This window comes from Brachyistius frenatus, unplaced genomic scaffold (genome assembly GCF_029030835.1).
Source record: "Brachyistius frenatus isolate BFR_SWC_R1_liver_20210118 unplaced genomic scaffold, ASM2903083v1 Contig_3, whole genome shotgun sequence".
Lineage (NCBI taxonomy): Eukaryota > Metazoa > Chordata > Actinopteri > Embiotocidae > Brachyistius > Brachyistius frenatus.
In genome coordinates, this window is record NW_027210602.1 from 9,744,225 (window position 1) to 9,768,011 (window position 23,787).

Sequence of the window (23,787 nt, forward strand, 5' to 3'; positions counted from 1 at the left end):
TTTGTCAACCCAATTCATTTAAAGGGGAGGGACATAATACTAAGTACACCTCTTAGTGTACAGCACCACAAATTATAGTCTCCAAAATGACCATTAAAATAAATCAATATCTTTCATATCAAGATTGAATAACAACTGAACATTATAATCCTCCTGAATGGAGGATTTATTACTGGGCTGTGATATTAATGCTTCACCTGGCGGTGGTTTTGCTTGATCGTTGTATACCGTGTGTAAATCTCGTTAGCTGATTAATTATATGTACTCCAAATTTACTAACAAGCTTCTGCATTAAATGGAATTTCATAAGAAATTCATAGGTAGCTTTGTTTGTCCTGTAAGAGGATCGTGGTGTCATGTGAGGGAGGCGGCCATCTTTAGTTTAGTAGTTTAGTTGATTAACCGCATAATCACTATTTACTTAATTGCTCAGCCGTGGATTATTTTTATTTTAGTATGGTAGTCTCCAGTAGTCACGTTTCCACAACAGCAGCGGGTATTTCTTAGATGACAATGCTTTATAATTTAAAGTTTCTAAAGTGTCATTTATATTTATCTTTTTTTTATTTTTTTATTTTTATTTTTTTAATAAACATTGGCTAGTTTTTCGGTGCCGTTAAATAGAGCTCAATGTGCGCTGCACTGACGTGCGGAAACGATGACTGGGCAAAATGTAGAGCGGAATATCACTTTTTCTCCCAGAACAGCTCTTACAGGTGTTTTATTGGTCATCCAGGACCACCAACAGATCCACAGGCAGATAACAGCGACCCCACCGACGGCCCGTGACAGCTGCCGGTGGTGCAGCGCTCTGCAGGCTGCTGCTGCTGGAGGAGGAGGGACGGCACTGCACTCATGGCCGTAAAGAACTGCTTGTGTCTGCACCACCAACATCAGCAGTGTTTATAAAGGCGCTTTGTGCATCGCTAATCCGCTCTGATGTCACGGTGCAGGAGGAGGGGCTGAGCTCTCCGCTTTAATCCGAGCAAGTTGTCTGGAGGGACGAACCGAGCCGAGCCGAGCCGGGCGAGAACGCACACGGAAAGGGGGCGATGTGTGCTACAGCGGCCGGAGCCGGGCCTCTCCTCCACTGACATGCAGGTAAATGAGTGAATGTCATGTCCGACAGCCGGGGAAGGCACCGGAAAACCGAGGTTTAGTGCGGGGCAGGAACGAGTGTGTGTCCGGGTCGTTTTCACTGATGGCGGATCGGACACCTGCCGAGATGTAATCCGGACCGTGCAGAGGGGAGCGAGGGACGCATTTAGACAGGTGACAGCTTGCTTTACATTTGATCTGTTTTTCAGAATAGATGTCAGGCGTTTAAATCGGGATACAGTGAAGGACATTAAAGGCGCATCATGTTAAAAAAAAAAACCCTGATCATTTAGGAACTGGACAGTAAGCGCATTTGAAAGAAGCAGAGAGCAAGACTGATCACTAATTGATAATGATCCCCAAAGGAAAGCTTTTGGCCTTTTAATATAATGAAAGCGTTCAAGGCCATGGGAGGGGATTTAAGAAGTCCAGTAAGCCTTCAAAATAAAAGCACTTGCCAGTTTGGCACTTGTTCGTGCACTAATCTTCTCCCTGTGGAGCAGCGGAGTAGTCTACGTGTAACACAATGCAAGTAATGTGACTATTGATGCGTCCCAACATGGACCATATGCTTGCTGAGTGAGTGGGTTTGTGTGAGAGAGCGTAGAGGATGAATCATGCTCTCAGGAATAGAAAGACAGGTTTTTCATTATCAGTTCATCTGCCGGGTGTTGTCTTGATGAATTGTGTTTTACAAAATGTCAGAAAAAAAAAATGCAAATTGCAGTTTTCCAAAGCCACTGTGATGTTTTTATAGTGCTTCTTTTGTCCAACCAACAGTCTAAAGCCTAAATATACCTAGTTTACTTGAATTTACGGTTACATAAGGCCAAGAAAAACTGTAATCATCACAACTGAGGCTGGAACGAGGTAATGTTCGGCATTTTTGCTTGAAATATGCAAATCAACCATCAAAATTGTTTAAAATTTCTGCCACTAAACTAATTAGGTAATCATTGTAGACCGAGTTAGGATTTTCAGATGGAGTTAAGACTTAATTTCAGGGTTAGTTCAGTCGTGGGATCTGGTTTTAGAGCAAAATTTTACCTCGTACTTAAATGTATTGATGCATGAGGCTAGAGGCACTCTGTGTTATGCTGGTTGACAATTTCTCGTGTTTTGCGCGTGGACGTCTGCTTTAAGATCACACAATGCCTTGTATCACTAAAAACCTTCTTTTAAGCAGTGGCTTTTTTTGGTCATTTGTAAGGACTCAACTGCAGCTGTCTTTCTTCATTTTTATCTGACATGGTCCTCAATAAACAAGTCATAAACTAAACTAAACTAAACGGATAGTTATCAAATTTCATTAAGTGACAGTTATTTTAGTGGGATAGTTGATGGTAGGTGAGATGAACAGTGAATGTCGCTGCTGGTTTCAGCATATTTGCATCGCTGTTGGTGGTTTTTCAGTATTTACATGTGTGTCAATACCTCCTAAAAACACAAATAGTCAATCGTCAGCCCTACAATCTCATCACACTAATGAGAATGATTTAAGATCTGGGAAGTTGTGACGGTCATTTTTCTCAATTATCTGTCTTTTCATAGACTGTTGCTGTGTCCCAAAGGCGTAATTGTGCACTAACACTCACTATTTTGGGCCCATGAGTGCGTTCACACTGTTAAATACAGAAACATGCAGTGAACTACAAGTATCAGGGTGTTGCACTCAAAATGGTCCAAAAAAGAAGTGTGAAACGCTGGACACTTTTTCCACCCTAAACGGTCGCCATCTTGGCTACGTAGAGGAAGGGGCGGGGCCACTGACATAAAGAATCTTCAGAAGAAGGCGTTTGAGGAAGCTGCAGCTGTTCCTGAGCACCAATCAAAAGTGTTTCTTTTTCACTTCTGCTGCTGGACAGAAGAATCAGTGTGTTTATTGAGGGTGTTAAACAGAGGACTAAAGGTCGTTAATTTCTGGGTAAAATAATTAAAGCTGCATATATTCTGCCGGGTGATGTGTTGACATGATGAGGATATTTTCTGTCAGTGCAGAGCAGCAGTGTGCGGTACGAAACAACACTACTGTGTCAAAATTCCTGCACTACACAAGTAAGAGTCCTAACATGTAGGAGCACTGTTTGTTAGTGTACTAAAGGAAGTGATTCATGTGTTGATTAACAAAATAAAGACAGCGACATTGCAGTGTGGAAGGTAAAATGCTACGGTTCTTGCAAGTACGTCTAGGGCACGTGTGTTGATGTCAGTGAGTGTTTGTCTGTATAAGATCAGGGAGTTAATGGGCTAGCAAATCCCCCAGCCAGCAGCTTTCACTGCAGCCTGACAGATGGAAGTGCAGCGTTGGGCTCCCAGCTCTGCGGGCCTGGTCCGTTTAACCGCTGCGTTTCCCGGGTCCATCTGTGACCCGGGCAGCCCCCTCCTCCCTGCCCGTCCCCATCGAGTCGCTCAACCACTGCCGTCCAGTCCTGAACTCAAGACAGAGAGGGACATTAGTCATTTGAGGATGCCCTCGCCCCCGCTGCGTCCCATCATGCTGTCTTCCTGGCGGCTGTGGTTAGCGCTCAGATTACAGGATCAACATTAACTTTTGCTCTCTGTGTCTTATCTCAGTCCAGCATACTCGATTTAAGGTCTACGATTTATTTATTTTACCTGAACAGATAAGATGAAAACCACAACTGTAAACCTTGTCGCCTCTTAATGTACCATCAAACATGTTGATTCACAACAGTTTACAAGGGTTCTACTATTCCTCTGATACTAATTTAATTTATTAAGTAGGATGAGAATAAACATATTGTAAAGGTGAAGGCAAGAGTTAAAAATCGTTTTCCTAGTTTTTCTTGGTAGTTCTTTCAAAATGTCCTCAAGAAAAAGGTAAAGGATTGTACACGTTAACTGAAGCCAGTTCACCTGAACAAACAATGCATTCTGACATGTTTAAGGAATTCATGTATCTGTTAATGTAGCTATAATCAATATTTTTGCAATGGTATATTGAAAATGAACAGGGTCATACATAGTGATGAACCGACAGAGAATTACTTAAAGATTCGGTAGCTCTGCCTGGGTTTACTGTGACTTGCTAGTTTAACCTGTTTTGGTTCACTCGTAATAGTCAAACTTCCTTTTTCGGTCACAGCAAGAATCTGTTTTTAGAGAAAATACCCATCATACTGCACCCACCCAGCAGCAAAGGAAATGCGGACCCAACAACTAGTTGGTGAACACAGCGGAGTATTTAGTAAATAAAGAGTGAGATAGTTCCACCAGGAGTTGGTAGAGAACAAAAACGGTGGTAAAGGAAGGTGAAAGTTGGACTTACATTCCTTAGGCAGCCAGACACAACTCCAAATGAATGATAATGTTCTTCTTCAACTGCTAGAGTAGTAAAGAAGCAATTTTTGCTTAAAGATTTTCCATATCATCTTAAAAGCACTTGTTTACATTTAGTTATTGCAGATTTTAAAACATTAAGTTAAAAAAGAATGTAGAAAGTTAACAAGATTTTGCTCATCAGTCCAACCTGGTCCCTGTTTTTGTCAGCCATCTTAAATAATAATATTATAAAAACTTGTACTTAAAATGACCTTTGCATACTGTTGAGATGTTCCTTGCAATTTCTTTTAAATACACTGCTGATACGAGGACCATTTTTGCCAGGCATTTGACATATTATCAGTATGAAAACAACAACAATGGTTTGGATTCCGGTCAAGATGGTTTTAAGAGTCTAGCTGACATTACAGAGCTGAATGTGGGAATCTAAAGGAGAAAAATTGAAAAGTCTCATGCATATAGTCACACATTTATTGATTTATCGAATCATTAAGGTCAGATAAGTAACTTATTAAAACAATAATAAATGGAAATCAGATTTCATGAAGGCCTTCATAACCAAGCTTTCGCCTTTTTAAATCGGACAGGACAGTTTTTGTACAGTTACTGTACAGACTAATGACTGTACAGTTTGCTGATGACCTTTTGTGGAGCCACTGAAACGCCACTTGACTTCTGGTGTCCTTTCTCAGCTTGTTGAACTCAGACACAGTGAAGCCTGCGATCAATGGTAACTGATGGACACCCTGATGCTAAATAAATATAAAAACTGGACTTGTCATTCACAGAGTGCATTTCTTATTCAGACAGCTGCCCTATCTATTCCTCTCTGTCAGGTCTTATCAGATAACAGATAGAGGTCCTTCCTTGTCCTCCTCCTCCTCCTCCTCCTCCTTTTCTCTCCCGTCCTGTGCCATCTGCCAGATGCTGGTGGACAGATGAACATGGTGCAGATTAAAGTGCACTGCATCCCAGAGGATTTAAATGTTTTTTAGATTCGCAGTATAGAGACAGGGAGTCCCCAACATGATATTCAACACCACTCTAATATTCACATGTTCATTAGGCAAAGTAACATGTCAACTTTCAAAATAAAGGACTTTAAAAAGCAAGTTTGATTAATGCAATATAAATCAATGACAGTCATAGTCAAGGTGGACTTAATACTTATCTGCAGTCAGAAAGACAGATGATTAAGACCTTATTTCACTCTTTTTAAAGTATTTTGGCCACACGAGTTGCATTCACTGCAGTAACTCATAGTTAAGCTTGTTCTCATCTGGCATTGGAATGTGTCTCGGCTGATCCGACCACATCAAGTATGGCTCTTCGTACTCGAGTGAATACACAAAGACGCATTGAGGGCACATTAAGATCTGATCTGCTCAGGCTACATTCAGAGGTGCTCTGGGACACACGTGGACACATTCGATCAGCAGTCAACGAGTCCTGCGCCACCTTGAAGGACCGCCTACTCAGCTGACCTGCTTCTGTGTAAGCAGAAGTACTTACTCATTTATCTGCCAACGTCTCATTACAGTGGAAAACAACATAGAGGAGACTACATGAAGTTCAGTCAAAAATGAAGATTTGAGATCATAAAATATTTGAGCAGAGTAAAAAAGATGAAGAATCAGTTTCTTGGTCTAGTGATCTTCCAGTGCCTCGTTCCACTACTCACTACCAGTTTTTTTTAAAGTGTTGTCTTTCCATATTCAGACCTGATATCACTTTTGTTGTATATTTAATCCTTAAAAGTTACTTACCTATTTGTTTAATTGACTATTATTTCTTGACATTTCCTGTTTCTATCCTGTCTCCGTCTCCTTCAGGCTGTGCTATGAGCAGGGTTTCCTTGGAAACAAGAGGAGCATGTTCTGAACATTTTAGACAAATCACACCTCAGCCATGAGCCACAAGTATCAGGGAGAGGTGACCGGGGACACAGGCGAGGAGCACCACGTGGCCTCGCTGCCTCCGAGGAGCTGGCAGTCCAATGGGACCACGGGTGAAGCCCTTGTACGTCGGTCCTGGAGGCCGTGTCAGATGCTCAACCAGGATGGGGAAGCCAATCCCCATCATCACCATCATCATCATCATCACCCTCCTCACCATCACCACCACCACCCGCCTGCAGCTCGTGGACCCCCTCGGCACCGCCGGCGGGCTCCTTCAGGGCAAGCGCAGGGCCAAAGCCAGGCTAAGAGTCCAGGTGTGGTTCCTTTCAGGCCAGACGAAGGCGAGGGTCACGAAGCTGAGCCTCGTCCTGTCCAGCAACCCCGCCCTGCTGTCACCCGCTACCGTCGTCATGGTGACCCTAACCCCAGACGAAGTCACAGACAGCGGCAGCCGTTCAGAGAGATCCAGGACTCTTCACCTGGTGTGGATGAGAGAGAAGGTCCAGCAGAGGTACCGGTGCAGCACTGCTCATCAGCTGAACCTGTAACAGACAAATCACAGGACAGGGGATCTGCTCACCAGACTCCCATCGCTGTCGTTATCCCCACCCACCTCTCACCTGGTTCTGTAGCCTACGACGTGCAACTTCCCTCGCAACACGCTCCTCCTGCTGATGCCGAAGAGGAACTTCCGGAGAGCAAAGTGGCGTGTGAAGAGGAATCGGAGGAAGTTACAGAGAATGACAAAGAACAAGAACAGGTGACGGACGATGGAGACGGCCATCCAACTGCAGAGCACTCCAGCTACAGCCACGAGGACCAGGCAGAGGAACGTGCCGAGAGGGTGGAGGAGGATCAGGAAGAGGTGATGGACAATATAGAGGAAGATCCCGCAGCTCAGGGAAGTGAAATCACAGATCTCTGCTCAGACACAGAGAGTGCCGCATCGCTCAGTATGGATGGACCTCTCCACAGTCCGCCGCCGCTCCAGTCGCCGACGCCTCCTTCCTCTCCTGACCTTCCACCTTTCCCCCAGCTCGACCACTTCAGTGAGGACGCCAGCATGAGCCCTGTCCCTGACAATGACCTGCTGCCCGAAGAGGAGGATGAGGATTGCTCTGAATCCTGCTCATTGTCCCACTCCACTTCTTGCTCTGAGTCTTATCCTAAAACCTATGCAGACTTTTATACAGAGTCCCACCAAAAGTCTTACCCGGAGCCCGTCTACGAGTCGTACTCGGAGCCCAAACCCCATCCTGACTCTTTCCCTGAGCCCCTGAAGACCTCCTACCCTGAGTTACACAGGGAACCTCGCAGGCGATCTGGTCGCAGGACAGAGCCGAACATGGCCCAGCAGGAGTCCCGCCAAAAGCCCTTTACCAGCCATAGACCAGAGAATGTACAAAAAGGGACTCCATCCTCCCCCACCGAGGGCTCCCATCATGCTCCACGGCAGCAAGGCTCACATCACTCCCCTCTGGACCGCTCCGTCGGCTGCCGCCTGCACCACTATGACGGTCAGTCCGACGGCGAAGGGGACAGTGCCGATCAAAGCCCTGTTTCCAGAAGTCAAAGGCAGACACCCAGACAGCCTGACGCCCAGGCCAAGACCCCGTCGTCCGGGCAGAGCTGTTCAGGTGAGGCCCAGGATGAGCGCAACGCGTCGGGCCTCTCAGGGGAGGAAGGTACAAAGAGCTCAGGAGACGCCATCAGTCTGGCGATTAAAGACATCAAGGAGGCGATTGAGGGGGTGAAGACGAAGACGGTGCGCTCCCCGTACACACCTGACCAGCCTGTGGAGCCCATTTGGGTGATGAGACAGGAAGTCAGCCCCACGGAGGATTCCTACCCACTGCAAACTACAACTGGCCATGTTAGTATGACCTCACTTATCATGAATGCTTATGGTTTTTGTTTTTTCTAGGAGTAGATTAGTTTAGTCCATGAGTTTCCAACCTTTGTTCCTCTGAGACAGAGAAAAAATGAAATACCAATGAGGAGTACTCATGTTTAGTAACATTTATTTACATAGCTGAGCTCCACCCAAACTGGCTTTTATGTGAACAACAACAAATTGATACTCAACAAACACATACTTGACCAGTGGCTCACAAGGGGTTGGAGACTTCTGGTTTAGACTGATTGTGTTTGTTCTTGTTTTCCTGTTGTGTGCAGTTAACTGGGTTCTGTTGTGTTGGCGGAGGCAAACAGAGACTCATAAAAATAGAAAGTGAACAGAAGGCTGAATTTCTACTACTGATGCTGGTTGTGCTGTAGACCGGCTAGTATACTGCAAATTGAACTGTTTGTGCTGTTCAAAAAAATGTTTTCAGATGATTTATTCAGAATAAAGTCCCTTTAAGTTCCAGGTTTAAAAATGATGAACAGAAAATTTGAGCTTTCTTTAAATTTTTAGTGACACAGTGAATTATTGTGGGGTCACTGTTTGGCAAGGTGCGTGATGCAGATACTAAAGGAATGGGTCAACATTTTGGAAAATGTATATATTTGTTGTCTTTTCATGACTGTGATGAAAATATCAACATCAGTTGTTAACTGAGTCAGGATGTGTTTTTGCCAGTTCATCATATTGGCTGAAGGGAGGAGGATACAGCTCGCATGGCTCTGACCAAAGAGTAAAAACACACATACAACAACTCTAAAAGCTGTTTTCATGTTGTTGAAACACACCGTCAAAGATGTAAAGTTGACAGTGTTAGGGTTACGTTTAACAGTTATTTCTTGATATTTGCGGTTTATTTCAGGTTTGGCCTGACTGCCCAGTGAGTTTGGTCTGCAGTGTTGCAGTGATTACATTATTTTATTACTTCCAGGAAGTTTTACAACATGATTTACATCCTTGGCTCTCATTTAACTTTATGATTCTTGGATTAATGCCCACATCCTGACGCATGTGTCGTCTGAATGAGGTGCCTGCGTGAGTTGCTGTAGAAGCTTTGCAGTTTTAACGGAGTTCTTTAAAAAAAAAAAAAAAAAAAATTCTCTCTTTGTCCTTCCCTCAGTCTTCCTCTCACTCCCCCTCTCAGTCAGCCTCTGAGTCTCCTTCCCGCTACGCCTCAGCTCCGGCTCGGGATCCTGTCAGTCCTCTGAGTGCTGAGTCATCCAGAGCGCATAATCCCCAACACTACCACCAACAGCAGCCCCAACACCAACACCACCACCACCACCACCACCACCACCAAGGGCACCAGTCACAGCAGAGGGACGTCGCGAGGCCGCCGCAGACTTACGCACAACCGCAGCCGTATGCTCACATGCCACCCAATCAACATCAGCAGTGTCAGCATCAACAGCAGCACCAACAGCAGCACCAACAGCAGCACCAACAGCAGCTTCCCGCTCCGCAGTCACGAACACAAGTTCAGCCACAGTCACCTCCACAGAAGCTGTCCGTCCAGGAGGTGAGAGTTTAACCTGAACAAACATGTTGGCTTGACCTGTGCTGTTTTTAGTGAAACAATGATCACATCAAGTTTATAGGTGTATTCCGATATCTGACCCAAACGGCAAGATTGAAATCAATATCACAATATGAATTTTTTTCAGACACCGTTATGCCGTGATTTAAAAAAACTCCAGAAACCAGAGAGATGAAGTGCAAAGATATCAGGGGGTGCAATAAAAACTCAAATGAAATGAACCGTGGCTGTCACTTACCAGATTTAGCTAATTGTAGCTTTTAGAAATAATTTTCTTCCCCTAATGAAACTCTTTTTAGATCGAGAAAACTTTTCAGTGTGATGGTAAATCTTTCAAAAGCAGGCATCTTTTACACAGTGTTAATCTGCCAGCAACTAAGTGGCTGACAGCAGTAAAAGTCCTGCTGAATTTCAATGAGTTAGGAGAGACCTGCAGTATGTGAGCAGAAATAATAAGGATGTTTTTCTGTTTCGTGCCTTCACAGATTCGCAGATCTCTTCCCCCCTTTCCCACATTTGTTGACGGTGAGTGGATTTCCACAAGAAAATCTGTCAGCTCCACCTCTGGTCTATTTATCTGACGAATACTTTAAACATTTCACCCTCTGTTTAGGTTTATTTTCTGTGCATGGCTCCGAGCTCATATTTCAAACATTTATTTTATGGGTTGCAGATGTTGGGTGTAGCTTCACTAGATCGCGTCTTCAGTCTCTAATCTACATGTGCGTGTGTGCCCGTGCCTAACAAGTGCATCTGGTTCATGCAGTCCCGGGGCCGTGTGACCCGGAGGACCTTATCGACGGCATCATCTTTGCTGCGACCTACCTGGGCTGCACCCACCTGCTGTCCGAGAGGACGCCCACAAAGAGCGCCCGCATGCAGCAGGCGCAGGAGGCCATGAGCAGAGTGCGGGTGAGAGCACATTTTACAGCTTATGTGATTTCATTCTGTGTTCACATCACGGTGGAAAAGGAAGAACAGGATGGTACATTGCTTTGTACAACACCCCTGCACTTACACACTATTCCTTATTCAACAGACACGGGATAGTTTACTCTTAATTATCTTGAATAGCAAGTGGACCAAATAGGAAAATCACAAGGGACTGTTGGGCCACACAGAATACTTTGTCAAATAATGGCTATAAATTTCCTTCACATTTTACTGATAATAGATAGCAATGCATTTGTTGCACAGGAAACACACCAGTTTACTTGTGGCTGGCAAAGTAAAGAAATGCCTGTCAGGCTGTTTGTTCAGGAACTTTACATCTCTTTAGTTTCAAGAGACATTTTGCGTCTTGTTGTTTCCGAACATGAGTTTTTCTGTGGTCCGCCAGCCGAGAGTGCAACGTGTGGCTTCATGGAGTGAAAGACAGGTGTGGAGTGGGAGTAATCCGGTTGCAGTCAGTCATCAGTCACCGCACCTGCACACACACACACACACACACACACACACACACACACACACACACACACACACACACACACACACACACACACACACACACACACACACACACACACACACACACACACACACACACACACACACACACACACACACACACACACACAAGGTTTCCCTGAGCCTCCCTGTCCCAATGCTATCCTGTTGCCAAAGTTGCCCACATAGATTGTCTATGACTCAAGATGCACACTCCTACTTGCATTCATCCTTATATAGGGTTCAAATGTCTCAAAGTAGCTCACAGATAATATCTCTAACGTATATATCACATACCTGAGTTTTATTTATCATATTAAACATGCCAGCTTGATTTGCAGGCAGCCTCTTGTGGGCTAAGGATAAATTCAAAAGGGCCGTATGTGGCCTGCGACCCGCTGGTTGAACAGCTGTATAGTTATCATAAAATAATGGTTTTGGAAAGATATCTATCATATTTATTTTGCACCATCAATGACAGTTGTAGATTCTATGAACTCCCATGTTTTCATCTCCTAAAATATCTATTGTTTTGTGGGATTTTCTGTTTTAGGGATTTATGGAGACTCTAAGTTGTCTGAAAAATTAATTGAACTTCTCCCATAAATCTTATGAAAGGTTCACCTTTTTAAACGGACACAGACATGAGGGATCTCAGATATTGAAGCCACGGAGATACGTTTTGTAACTGTGACACATCATCTGTGATGTAACTGAGGTTCGCTTCGTATTTGGGTCTTTTAAAGTCAGAAACCCTCAGCAGGCGACTCAGCCAGTGGGCGTAAAGTCCTCGGGTTTGTGCACGACGCATCATCCACAGATCACTGCTTCTGAGCCAGAGTCTTCCAGGCTTCCCTCCTCAGCTCCACTGGATGTTATATAAACTGTTGGAGAAGGCTGAGGCCCTGGATACGGTGGACCTCGCTTTCTCCTCCAGTCCAAGTGTATGTTGTCAAACACGCATCACGCAAGGGGAAAATACAAGTAACTTGGTTTACGGTGATCAAATGGAGTATATGAATATATGTGAACTTGTGTGATTTGTACATTACTTTTGTTAGTTTGTTCTTTTCTGTTTACTTGAGAAGAAATAGCTGGACATGACACTGAAACTCATCACTATCTGTGTGACCGTAGTCAGTCGGCTCATGGATGGTGATGTCAGGGAGTGAGATGGCTCACAGCGCCATTCAAGCGCAGAACTCTCCGAGTACGAGAGACGAGCAGTAAGATGTCGTCACTGTGGAGAGACGAGTGAAGAATGTCGGAGGCAGTGAGGAGGACACGAGCTGAGCCTGACTTTGCTTTCTGGACGGTTGACTGACAGTTCCAGGACATCGGCTCATTAAGGTCTGAGAAACCTCCAGAGAAGGTTAGAGGCTGAGTAACGATGAGGGGGATGTAGAAGTCATTATATTTTCTCGGAAGAGGCAGACAGAGAGGGGGGCTTGCTGCCAACAAGCTGGGTGAGCTGAATTTAAAGATTTGACTCGGGGTACTGGTGGATACTAGTTTAAAATCTGCAAAGCTTTCTGCGTGGAATGCATTCATTATTATTAGTCTGCGTGTACGGAAACACACGGGACTTCTTTTCTCGTAACATGCATTTATTACAAAGCGTGTGCAGTAAGTGTTAAATCAGTGTCAGCAGTGTCTTTGTGCATTTATGTTAGCTCACTGCAGAAAACTGAACAGATCAGGAGGGAAAACTGTGTGAATCAGTCATGTCTGGCTGATCCCAGGTCAGCTTAGTTCAGTATCTGTGCCCACAATGATAGAATGAAATGAGAATTTTTTTAAATTTTTTTATTCTAATGGGTGTAGACCTCGGGTTCATTTTGAAACTACTGGAGCAGCTTTTAACTAATCAGCAGTGACCACCATATAACATATGTTGTGCGCCAAAACTCACCAAGCTGTAAACAACAGACTGATTTTCAGCAGTTTGCAGTCGAAGTTTGTCTATTGATAAGTCCACTCTGGGCTTTTGCTGTGTTTTTTACAGCCAGGCAACAAGTGTAGTATTCATCAACCTGAATAACATTCACCTGTATCTTCCCTCTGCTCTGCTCTGCTGTGTGTCTACCCTGTTTCCACCTGGCACCATCAATCCGTCCTCATCGTGATCTGAGGCCAGCTGAAGTACAGATCTGAAGGCATTTAGATCCGATCTGCTCAGGCTACGTTCGGGGGTGGTCTGGGACGCATGTGACCACATTCATCTGGAAATGTGTCCTCAGTGCGTCCCGGGCCACATCGGAAGACCCACTCCTCAGCTGACGTGCTGTGAATGACCAATACAAATAAATGCAGCTGTCGGTACCGCGTTCCTGTGTTTGTGTCTGACCAGGTGCTTAGTTATGAATGTTATGTTATTTTCCTCCGTTCAATCTTTTACCTGAACACTTCTGCCTACTCTGCTTTTAGGTTGGTTTTTTTTATCACCAGAAAAATCTCAGCAGAGATTTACTGCAGACTCACGGCTATAAAGCAGCTGTTTAGTGATTTAAAATACAGGCTGCTACATGATGCTTGTTTCACCAAAGCCTCCTCTGGGTTTATCCTTTTACTATAATTTATCTTGTGTAATTTCCGACACACATCAGACCCACAGCTGTGGGACATCCGCCGCCCCCTCGCACAGTTCATTGATCCACTACAGTAAAGACGGCAATTAGATAATCTGACCTGAAACTGATCCGGTTAAGGTTGTGAATCAGCCCACAAACTCACTGGCTGTGTTCAGACATTTACAAACGTGAAATATTACATAAATATATAAAACATGGAGCATTGAAATGGAGCTGAGTGAGTAAAGATGTCTCGTTTTGTTAAACACCTGTTGCTGAAACTTCTCTTCTCCCCATTCTGTTCGTGTTTCTTTGCTTATTTACTTGTATGTTTCCGTGGGTTACGTGTTCAGTTGCATATAGAGCGGGAAGTCAGATCTGATCACAAGCGGTCACTCAAGATGCATGTTGACATGCATGAAACACCAGTTGTAAACAGACGGCTTAAAGCTGGCCACTTGTGATCCGATCACATGAGGACGGATCAGGACGGACTGATGGTGGAAACAGGGCCATGTGAGCGAGGACGAGCCCCGCCCTTCATGAAACAAAGAGTCGTCAGTGCTTAAGCAGTATAAATAAATTCCAATATATAAAATATATATTTCAAAAATATTTATTTTTAAAGGGGCCATTAAGGATAGGTATAAAATCAATTTAAAATAAGACTTTGGTGACATTCACTGTCTAAACAGTTCAGACAGAAGCTCAGACTGACGGCTGCAGACACAGAACAGTAACCTGATGAAACAGGCAAAAAGAAATGACATGAAACTCTGCAAACACAGAAAGATGAACACTGATTATTATACTAGTTGTCTGGCAGCTGTGAAACAGTGACGCTGGCACCGCTGCTCTTCACAGAGATACACAGTGACATCCACCACAGGTCGGGAGTCAGACCTCAGCGTGTGATGATCATGATGTGAGGTACAGCCTGCAGAGCTGCTCACACACTCAACACACACTCAACACACACTCAACACACACTCAACACACACTCAACACTTGCGTTTTCTCTGGGCTCACAGGGAGTCTGTGAATGTTTACAACGAATATTTTCTCACCACAGAAATACAAATCAGTTCTCAGTATGTGTCAGCTTCGATAGACCTGATAATCACCATTTATAGAAGTGAGGTTTAAGGGCGACATGAGGTCATTTCTACAGCAAGCAGCAGCTGCCTGACACAAAAATTGTAAAAAAAACCAACAATTATTCAACCTTTCAAAAATCACAACTAAAACCACATGTAATTATTAAATCCTCACCAACTATTGTACTTAATCACCAAGTATTTCTCCGTTAGCATTTCCTCCTGATTTTACATTCTGCTTTTTAATGCTTTATACCTCTTCATCGTAGTCTGTGGCCAATAGCTTAAATATAAGAGTACTCTTGTACTGTTCAATTTCTCAGCATAAATTACAAATCTCCTATAATTTATTAATCTCTATAAAAATTCAGTGGTTTGTATGTTGTTTTACATTTAACCTACTAAAATATGAATTTACATTTCTTGGTTGCTGCACTTCTTGAGCACCAACTTTCAGGCTGAAATGTAAAAGTACTGAGGTTTTGTAATAAAAATAAAAGGAGGTTCGGAAGAGACTTTTATTGACTACAAAACAACGGTAGGACTTAGGAACTTTTCATTTCACATGTTTGTCGCCAATTTGATGTGAATAAATTTAAACTCACGTTTGATGATGCAGTTGACAGTTGTGATTAATGATTGACTTTGTTTCTTATGCAAACTCATTATGTCTCTGACTCTCTATGTCACTGACACTGGACGGTCAGCTACGTAGCTAACTGCTAACTGTGTATCAATGTGATGCCATTAACTGGGTCCTTTATTCAGAAACAGACTGGCCACACTGACGAGTCAGGTTGGACCTCTGAATAACAAAATGTTGCCCACCTCTGTGTTATTCAATCAAAATTTTTTTTCTTTACTCTGAGCTGACCTGCAACTAACTAATCAAACTTTCTTTTCCATGCTTGCACATGTCACATGACCTCAGTAACAAAGCAAAACTACACGTTTAACAACAAGTGTCCCAACTTCAATTTTTACCGTGTTCCACCAAAAATAAAAAATAATTGTCCCAATAATCTCATTCTGATCATTAGGTAGTAAACAACAACAAAAAAAACAAATCTAATATAGAGACACATTTGGTTCTTACAGTTCAGTGTAGAAAATGTGAGAAAACCTTATTAAAGAATGTCTGTGACATTTTAGGATTTCATCACACGTCTGACCAACAGCCCAAAACCCAAACATGCACCCATCTCTGTCGTTTTCAGTAACACTTGTTTTCTTACTGCGGCACGTCACTTTAGCTGCATCTCCACTGATGGTAGCAGCTCTGCTCGGCTCGGCCCGACTCGCTTTTGGTATCAGGTATTTTCTGGATTTCGTTTTCCACTGCAGATGGTACCCTCGTCTTAAACCCAGCCTTAAACTGCTGAACAAAACAAATGTGTCGTTCACTTCTAGAAAAACACATTCTACAGGCAAAAATGGTCAATGAAGTTCAATTAGGGTGTCAGGACTTATCTGAAGACTTCAGTCGTGCGAGCTCAACTCCTCGGGGGAGAGCTTTGCTGTGAATCGGCTTTCACTTCCTCGTTTTCAGGCAGGCGCAGCTTCAGGGAACACTTATCGGTGGGAAAACAGATTTCAACACAAAACTGTCTTCGCTAAAAACATTCAGCGGGTTCATAAGTTCAGAATGTCTGAAGAAACATGGATCTACCTGTACAAGAACCTGCTCCAACTTCCACATGTCTGCATCTTAAAAAAATGTCCCCTCTGGGATTAATAAAGTAACCTAACCTAACCTAACCTAACCTAACCTAACCTAACCTCTTGCACGTCACCTTTTAGTATCTTATTTGGATCCCCGACGGAGTCAATGTAGTACCAGGTACCAGTTACCATCCACGGACAAAGGAAAACCAAAAAAAGACGAGTAGAGCCGAGCCGAGCCGAGCCGACCCGGTACCATCAGTGGAGAAGGGTCTGTTATCATTAATATTGATTATCAGAGATTTTAAACACTGCTTGCAAAAACGTTCCTTCATTTCAGGAATTAACAGATGCAGTTGTTACCTGTGATTTGAATACGTCTGAATATTACACTTTAAATATAACCGGCACAAACTGAACAACATGTTAGCTCCTCCTCTGTTTGTTGAGATGCAATAACAGCAGTTTAAATCCATGCAAAAGCCCCTTTAATCACAGATTATATCCCCTTTAATCACATCTGTCCTGCTGAGGGGCAACAGACCGGTTTGGATGGGAAACTTGGAAATAACACGCAGACTTTAAGAGACTGAACATTGACACAAAGCATCATTTGGAAACCCCGAGCTGTGACCAGGCGTCTGGCCCACACACACACACACACACACACACACACACACACACACACACACACACACACACACACACACACACACACACACACACACACACACACACACACTTCTCTTTCTGCAGGGTGCTTTGTGTCACACTGATGAACAGAGCGCTTCTCAATGAGTGCTGCGAAGGCCAGCGGCGTCCTGCTGGTGTCAGATGTGATAGACAACAACATCACTGTCCTCCCACACACACAAACACACATAACACACATATTTTAGATTCTTTTGTCTCTTAATGTTGCATTTGAGATGAAGACAGTCTGCTGTGAATGAAGCGACTGGATTTGAGTTTTCCACAGAAACGCCTGCGTTGGTTTGTGTTCTGACTTTCTGTTCGTCTCTTTGATCTCTGCAGGCGGCTCAGAAGCAGGCGAAGAACAGGAAGAAGGTGAGTTTGTTCGTTTGCTTTCTCTGGGATTGAATGTGAAAGGCTCTGTCCGTTTTCTGTCTTCTCTCTTGTTTGCTGCACGCAGATTGTCCGAGACTTTTATTTACGTTTAATCAGCAGCTGTTAGATTTGAAGACTGTTGACAGTCGTGACGTCAGCTCTGCTCATCCTCTTCGCTGCTCTTCATCCACCTGTTGTTTCCTCCGCTCACTTCTTTTCTCTTGTTGTTTCTCTCCGACTGCGCAGAGCCCCGACAGCGAGGCTCCGTCCACCGCTGAGGTTGATCTCTTCATGTCCACACAGAGGATCAAAGTCCTCAATGCAGACACTCAGGTATCAAAGTAACAACGCACATATCTGTCCACTGACGGGCTCAACAAATTCTCCACGCGGTACCTTCCAAACCTCATTTAGACCTTTTAAATTCAGCAGCTATAACTTCACAGTTGCACATTATTATCACGGACGTACAGAAAATTCGTTAGTTAAGAGCCCCTGCTGTGTTTTTGGCCCCCAGGAGTCTTTAATGGACCTGCCTCTGAGGACCATCTCCTACATCGCCGACATTGGTAACATGGTGGTTCTGATGGCCCGGGGCAAGATGGTCCGGTCTCGCAGCGCCCAGGACAACCTGGAGCACACAGCAGAGCAGACCACTATGACCCACGACGACAGGAGGTTGTACAGGATGATCTGCCACGTCTTCGAGTCCGAGGATGTGAGTTATTATTTACTGATAGGTGAAGAGAATCTGAGACCTGCAGGTCTTTTAAAGTCTGAAAAAGAACCGGATTTAGTTTCTGTTTCCCCAAAACGTCTTTCAAAGATTTTAAACAGTTTGACATGTACTCTATAAAAGTCCTGGACATGTAATTGATTATACAATACGGAGTTGTAGTTCTGTACTGCTGGGAAGTCCTGAACGGTGGTGCAGTGGTTAGCATTGTCGCCTCACAGCAAAAAGGTTCTGGGTTCAAATCCGGTCCTGGGCCTTTCTGTGCGGAGTTTGCATGTTCTCCCTGTGCTTGCGTGGGTTCTCTCCGGGTTCTCCGGCTTCCTCCCATCATCCAAAAACATGCACCTCAGGTCAGGTTACCTGGCGCCGCGCTAGTGGCAGCCTGCTGCAGCAGCTCCCCCCTGAGAGCCCCCCTGCTGTAGTGAAGAAATTTCCCCTCGGGGATTAATAAAGTGAAATAAAAAACAAAACAAAAAAAACATTGTGAACATCTCAGTCTTTGGGCAGCGATGGTTAATACTGCTGACAGTCACAGCAACATGCAGTCAGACTTTAACTGTACAACATGTATTAAATCTCTGAAGCTCAACAGATGCTGGACATGTGGGCCGATATAGTTAATGGGAATATAATGATTATAAATAACCAAATTAATTTAACTTAATTTAATGACTAAAGAACCCAAAAGAACAATTTCTAAATCACCTCAAGCATCTTTTTCTGCATTACATGTTCTGTAAAAATAGATTTTGTATCGGAGGACATATTGCACATACTGATACTGATATCTGGAATTGGCTCTACAAATTACACTCTGAGGTATTGGAAGTTCTCATAGTCTTTATTTTATGTATTGTTTAGCATTTAAATCATAAACCACTCTGAAGATTAATTTGGGTTCAGAAAATCAAACTGAATAAAGTGAGCTGAGGTGGACGGAGCCAATAGAAACCACTCTAGTCGACTTTTGTCTTGCTCAGTGTAAATATTTGACTTCAGCGTTCAGTATAGAGAGAAGTCCAGGACACGTTGAGTGTAGCTTAGTGAAAAAACACTGGAGGCAGGGGGACACTGTTTCCATGTCCTTTAAATCCCAGCTGCTGCTTAGTGCTGCTGGTTTGTTAGTTAACAGCTTCTTATAACCGTGTCTCATAATGACTTTGATGGAGAAGCTCCCAGTTTAAATCTGCCGCCAGTGTTTTTGTTTCATCTGTTCTGAAGGCACAACATTGATATCAAGCTTCACTTTTAACTTTCCTCATGCCCTGCAGTCTTCCTCGAAGACACACCAGAAGAAGGGAAGTTCATTGTTACGGACAAAAATAGTTGTTACTGAATCCCAACTGGCAGCTCCAGTTCTAATGAATCTGTCAGTGTAAAGGTCAGATTTGTGTTTCGGAGAGAGAACAACAACGAGGGTTCTTAGAAGCGCTACAACGCACGTGTGTGTTTGTTTTTTTAATGGGATGTCAGTAAACCTGTTAAACTGGAGGTCAGAGGTCAGTTTGTACTGAAACACTGTCTCTCTGTCAGGCCCAGCTCATCGCTCAGTCCATTGGACAGTCGTTCAGCGTCGCCTACCAGGAGTTCCTGCGGGCCAACGGCATCGACCCCGAGGACCTGAGCCAGCGGGAGTACAGCGACCTGCTCAACACTCAGGACATGTACAACGACGACCTCATCCACTTCTCCAAGTCCGAGAACTGCCGAGACGTAAGTCGGCCAGCAGGGGGCAGTGCTGTCACAGAGGTTTTAAAGGACTTCATGTATTTCTTCCCCGGGCCAGTAAACAGAAATAGTCCACTTCACAAATCAATAAAGCTTCATGTGTTTTCTGATGTTTTCCGCTTGTGTCCATTTAAAGAGCAACACAAAGTCTTCAGTTCAGGTTCATTCGTGATTCTCAGTGTTTCTGCTCTGAGCAGCTGGTTTTAGAGTCACAGCTGTGTGACTGACAGTCATCCTCCATCTGGTTTAAAAAAAAAAAAAAAGCCTTCCTAACATCAGTATGAAGGTGAATTTGAGATGCTCCACCTGGTTCGACCTCAGACCCTCCTCCTCCTCCTCCTTCTCCTCCTTTTCCTCCTCCAGCTGCTCCGGACACCTCCTGTCATATTACATTTTTCAGAGAGGTGCAGTTGTCCGTGAGCAGCTGGCTGCAGCGCTGCTGTTTCTGGATGTTGTTGACGGTTTATTTACTGGGAAGTTTGAACTGCTCAGTGTTTGTTGATGTGTACGCGTTATTGTCTGAAGCCGTCCCATCTTTTGAACGCCGCTGTCTCCTGCAGGTTTACATCGAGAAGCAGAAAGGGGAGATCCTGGGTGTGGTGATCGTGGAGTCGGGCTGGGGCTCCATCCTGCCCACCGTCATCATTGCCAGCATGATGCACGCTGGCCCGGCCGAGAAGTCCGGCCGGCTCAACATCGGAGATCAAATCATGACCATAAACGGGACGAGTCTGGTGGGCTTACCGCTCAGCACCTGCCAGAGCATCATCAAGGTACGCTGCTGCTCTAGGATCACTCGCAACCTTTTTTTAAAATTTAATCACGTTTGGTTTCAGGTGGTCTGTCCCATTCTCGTGAACACATTTAGAGTTTCCTCAAATTTGGAATAAACCTGCCTTAAAGGCCAAAGGTCACTGTGACCTCAGAAAACACATTTGTGGCCATAACTCGAGCATTAATTCATTAATTAGTTAAAAAAACAAAAACAAATGTCAAACGAATTTTAAGGGGAGTGACAACGTTTTATATCCCAAAGGTCAAAGGTCACCTTCGCTATGACATCAAAATATTTTCCGGCTGGATGTGTTTTTAATCTACATCTTAAACTCTTTTAAAGACAAAACGATCCTTTAACTGCTTCAGTGTCGGTCGAGTTGTAATGCAGACACACTGGGTGGAACGAACTCCTCTGGTTCCTCTGTGATGTCGGTGTCTCCTCAGGGTCTGAAGTCTCAGTGCAGGATCAAGATGAACATCGTCAGGTGTCCTCCCGTTACCATGGTGCTCATCCGCAGGCCGGACCTCAGATACCAGCTGGGCTTCAGTGTCCAAAACGGCATCGTGAGTATCGGGACTGACTCTTTTTATTTTGTTAACCAGCACCGGCTACTTGGCAACAGATGATGGGACTCGTTTCCAGTTTGAATTGTTGGTAGAAGTTACTTCCACTGATGTCTGAACTCTGCCACAGTTTACCGTGCTGCCGGCCCTTTAAATCAACTTTTTTTTTTTTAACTTCCTGTGCAGATCTGCAGCCTGATGAGGGGAGGCATCGCCGAGAGAGGAGGCGTTCGCGTCGGTCACCGCATCATCGAGATTAACAGCCAGAGCGTCGTGGCGACTCCTCACGAGAAGATCGTTCAGATCCTGTCGAATGCCATGGGAGAGGTGAACCGTCCAACACGAGCTTTTATTTACATCAAACACAGATTACACGAGGAATTTATGTGAAACAGGCTTGTGAGAGACCCACATTCATCCCTTAACTCGTTTTATTTCATGTTTTACACATTTTATCACCGTTAGACATTTGTATTTATTGTCTTGAAAAAGTATTTCACAACTGTACTTCCATCAGTAGACTCACCTCATACTCACCACTCAATCCACCCCCATCACTGTTAAACTCCAGCCTCCCTCTCCTGCGTTTCACATTAAAAGCCTTTCTTCTTGGCTCAAAGGACCTTCTTCTTGCAAGTGTTTTTAATGTGAAACCTCTGCAGAAAGTTGTTTAATGGCTCAAATTGCATTTTGGAACAAACTACTGACGCCCTTGGAAATGCAGATTACGCTAAATTTGATCAGTAATTTATCTTTGGTGTTTTACTACTTGTGTGACCCATTTTTAAAGAAACAAACAGGAACTAACAAAGTAATAGATGCATGAAAAGGTGTGTTGAGGTGTTTGAGTTTTAATTTGCTGTTTTTTTTTGGGGCGTCTTTCTGCTCCAGATCCACATGAAGACGATGCCTGCAGCCATGTACCGTCTGCTGACGGCGCAGGAGCAACCCGTCTACATCTGAACGCACCGTTTTCACCACATCACTCACTCTGTCTCCGCTCCCCTCCATCCATCTTCCAGTGATTTGAACTCCCGCTCTCTATCCTGTTCGATATCACTTGACTTGCCTTAATCTGTACAGGTTACTGTCATGTAAACGTGTACATCTACAGTCCAACAGCAGAAGGCAGATACGATCTCACCAGGCCGAGTGTTACCGTCATGTTTATGTTTGACCAAAGATGAGTCGTGGATTTTATTATTGTGCATAATATAGGTGGCAAACAAGAGTTGATATTAGCGTTGGTTAAATAGCTGTAACTTCTGAATGTACTCGAATCATGTTGGACCTATAAACCGTCAGGGCGAGGAGAGACATGCAGAAACTGAAGGGGTCAAAATTAAAGGAGGATGCATGTTCCAACTCTTCTGAATAAACGGAAGTAAAAGGCAGCGGGCCATGAAGTCTGGTGTGTTTTGTTCAACGGGAGCTTAAAGTCGTCGCTGTTTACTCAGAGAGCAATTAAACTCTGGTCCAAGGCTGACAAGAACTGACTGAACTGAGGAACACGTCACACCGAGATACATTTAAATCGTATTCACTGTCATGTTTACAGGATCAAGACTTTTTTTTAAATACATTTTCTCTTTCCTCTTCCTGCTGCTCTGAACAGAAACCAACAGCCTCGATTGATCATTGATAGTTATTAAGTAAAGTGAGAAGTTTCACAAAAATGCTTCAAAGAAAATGTAACGTCTTCCTTTTTCCAAGTGAGAGACACGTCAGAAAAATGTTGTGAATTTTTTATCGTTTTAAGTTGTCAGAATAATATAAAGGTCCCTTATTGTATAAATTCAGATTTTTATTTCTTTTGGTTATAAACCAGGAGAAGATGTTCTAAAAACTGAAAGTGTTAAAACACTCAGCCCTCAAAATGCAGCGAGCCTGAATTTAGCAACTGTTGTTTGTGATGTCACAAACTCACGCTTACATCGTATGCCTGACCTTAACTTTCGAGTGGAAGACAACAGAGCTGTCATTCTGTCACAGCCAACAAGCTAGAAGACTGAAGGAAAGCTGTGGTTGACCCCAGCATGTGTCACTCAGACAAGAGTCAGCCAATCAGAGAAGAGGTTTAACGATATCAGTGCACCTTAAAGACACAGACAGGAAACAGCCTGTTCATAGCTCCAGGGAGACGTGGGACATTAAAAAGAAGTACACAGCTTCTATTAACCTTCACCTTTCTGATGTTACAATTTCAGAAGCCTTATGATTTTTTGCCCAAATGACGTCCACTTCATGCAGTGATTGTTCAGGACTGTGGAGGGGAATGTAGCTGAATCTGAATCTGAGCTGCTTGTGTTTTCTTCACCCTCACTGTGACAGTAGACTTTTCACCCGGCAGGTACGCCATTAACACTTCAGATGTGTTTTTACAGAACAAGTTCTGACCTC

The 23,787-nt window shown here is 44.0% G+C and overlaps 1 protein-coding gene across 4 annotated transcripts; it reads left to right on the plus strand.

Annotated features, from left to right (window-relative positions):
- Positions 1 to 782: 782 nt before the first annotated feature.
- On the plus strand, positions 783 to 22,781 carry LOC138625138 (amyloid-beta A4 precursor protein-binding family A member 1-like). 4 transcript variants are annotated; one of them, XM_069705893.1, is made up of 14 exons: positions 784 to 1,272; positions 6,234 to 8,172; positions 9,323 to 9,601; positions 9,638 to 9,721; positions 10,225 to 10,264; positions 10,506 to 10,651; positions 17,550 to 17,582; positions 17,829 to 17,915; positions 18,100 to 18,300; positions 19,852 to 20,031; positions 20,607 to 20,819; positions 21,268 to 21,387; positions 21,574 to 21,714; positions 22,279 to 22,781. In XM_069705893.1, exons 2-14 carry the CDS (start codon positions 6,310 to 6,312, stop codon positions 22,348 to 22,350), a joined length of 3,459 nt encoding a protein of 1,152 aa, XP_069561994.1. In that variant the 5' UTR covers positions 784 to 1,272; positions 6,234 to 6,309; the 3' UTR covers positions 22,351 to 22,781. The 4 variants fall into 4 exon arrangements, with proteins under 4 accessions (XP_069561986.1, XP_069561994.1, XP_069561968.1 ...); XM_069705885.1 differs by having other exon boundaries at positions 783 to 1,272; positions 9,347 to 9,721; XM_069705867.1 differs by having other exon boundaries at positions 786 to 1,272; positions 9,323 to 9,721.
- The last annotated feature ends 1,006 nt before the right edge of the window (positions 22,782 to 23,787 follow it).